At 52.9% G+C, this 1,489-nt stretch overlaps 1 protein-coding gene across 1 annotated transcript in view; it reads right to left on the bottom strand.

Annotated features, from left to right (window-relative positions):
• Nucleotides 1-1,458: 1,458 nt before the first annotated feature.
• The window catches only part of ETH_00039100 (uncharacterized protein), a gene marked incomplete at both ends in the record, with an annotated part of 3,794 nt that continues 3,763 nt past the window's right edge, over nucleotides 1,459-1,489 (bottom strand). Inside the window, one exon of the mRNA XM_013374745.1 lies at nucleotides 1,459-1,489. Within this exon, the coding sequence (XP_013230199.1) occupies nucleotides 1,459-1,489 (31 nt within the window).

Here is a 1,489-nt window from a genome sequence, read left to right as displayed (position 1 = left end):
TGGAGATGCAGCTGCTTCTAGTATTGGAAGTGCTGCTGCTGCAGCTGCTGCAGCTGCAGCTGCTGCTACTGCTGCTGCTGCTGCTGCTGCTTCGAGAACTGTCCCGGTGTAGCTACAGTCTGTGCAGCGCGTTGTTTAAGAATCCTTCCGCTGCATTTCTCTGTTTTGTTGCTAGGATTTAGGGTTTAGGGTTTAGGGTTTTAAATATGCGGGGAGGGATATATAGGCATAGGTGGACAGAGCAGCAGCAGCAGCAGCAGGTGCAACTGCTGCTGCAGCAACACTGTTGCAGTGTATGTACACCCGAATGCTGCTGCTGCCATTTGAGGGGTCTTTCTTTGTTTTATTTTGCTGCAGCCGCCGGCTAAGGGATGAAGAAGAGTGAACTTGCTGCTGCTGCATTTGCTGCAGCAGCAGCAGCAGCAGCAGCAGCAGCACCTCATAGAAGCGATGCTGGTGCTGCTGGTGTAGCGCTCTCCCACATGCAGCAGCAGCAGCAGCTGCAGCAGCAGCAGCTGCAGCAGCAGCTGTAGTTGCTCCTGCAGCAACTGTTCTGCAAGCTGCAGCAAGAAAAGGGTTTAGGGTTTAGGGTTTTGAGGTGCTTCCCTATTTTCTTTTTTTTTGTTCTGCTGCTGAAAAGCAGAATGAGACACCCTAAACCCTAAACCCTAAACCTTAAACCTTGAACAGATCGGGAGCTAAAGACAGCAGCAAATTCACTTTTATCTTTAATTCTTTTTGTTCTTCTCCCCTCAACTATCTTATATCGCAGTCTCAAGCCACAAAAAAAGGCTTAGGGTTTAGGGTTTAGGGTTTAGGGTTTGCAAGGCCTAATAACGCCCGTTGCTCTCCCTAGTGTGCCGCAGCCAAGCATCTGCTGCTGCCTGCAGCACCTGCTGCCCTCTGCTGCTGCTGCAGCAGCAACGGCTGCTGCTGCTGCTGCAGCAGTTGCAGCTACAACTTTTGCTCCCGCTGCTGCTGCTGCGGCTGCGATTGCTACTCGTTTTGCAGATTTCGCTGCTGCCGCTGTCGCTGCTGCCGTTGCAACAGCAGCAGCAGCAACAGCAACACTTACTGCTGCTGCTGCTGCTGCTGCTGCAGAGTATACGTTTTGCTGCATCATTCATCAGCAGCAGCAGCAAAGAAGGACAAGAAGACCTCAAAGCCTCATAATGACAATCACAGAAATGTTCATAGCCGCTGGTGTAGGCGTGCTGCTGCTGCTGCAGCAGCAAACAGCCGCAGCAGCTGCTGCTGCGCTGCAGCAAAGCAGCAAAAGAGGCCCCCTCGCTGTCCCCCACGCCTCTCCAGTCTGGCAGGCACACTACGAATGCCAGGGGAACCTTGCTGCTGCTGCTGCTGCTGCTGCTGTTGCTGCTGCTGCTGCTGTTGCCGTTTTCGACAGCAGCAATTATAAATTCCTCTAGCCTCCTGATGAGGGTTTCCTCGAAGGGAGGATTACAAAAGACGAAGGACTGGAGCCTGGCTC

This window comes from Eimeria tenella, genomic scaffold (assembly GCF_000499545.2).
Source record: "Eimeria tenella Houghton genomic scaffold, Eth_scaff2257, whole genome shotgun sequence".
Taxonomy (NCBI): domain Eukaryota; phylum Apicomplexa; class Conoidasida; order Eucoccidiorida; family Eimeriidae; genus Eimeria; species Eimeria tenella.
Note: the sequence above shows the minus strand (reverse complement) of the source record. Positions and strands in the feature narration are given on the sequence as shown.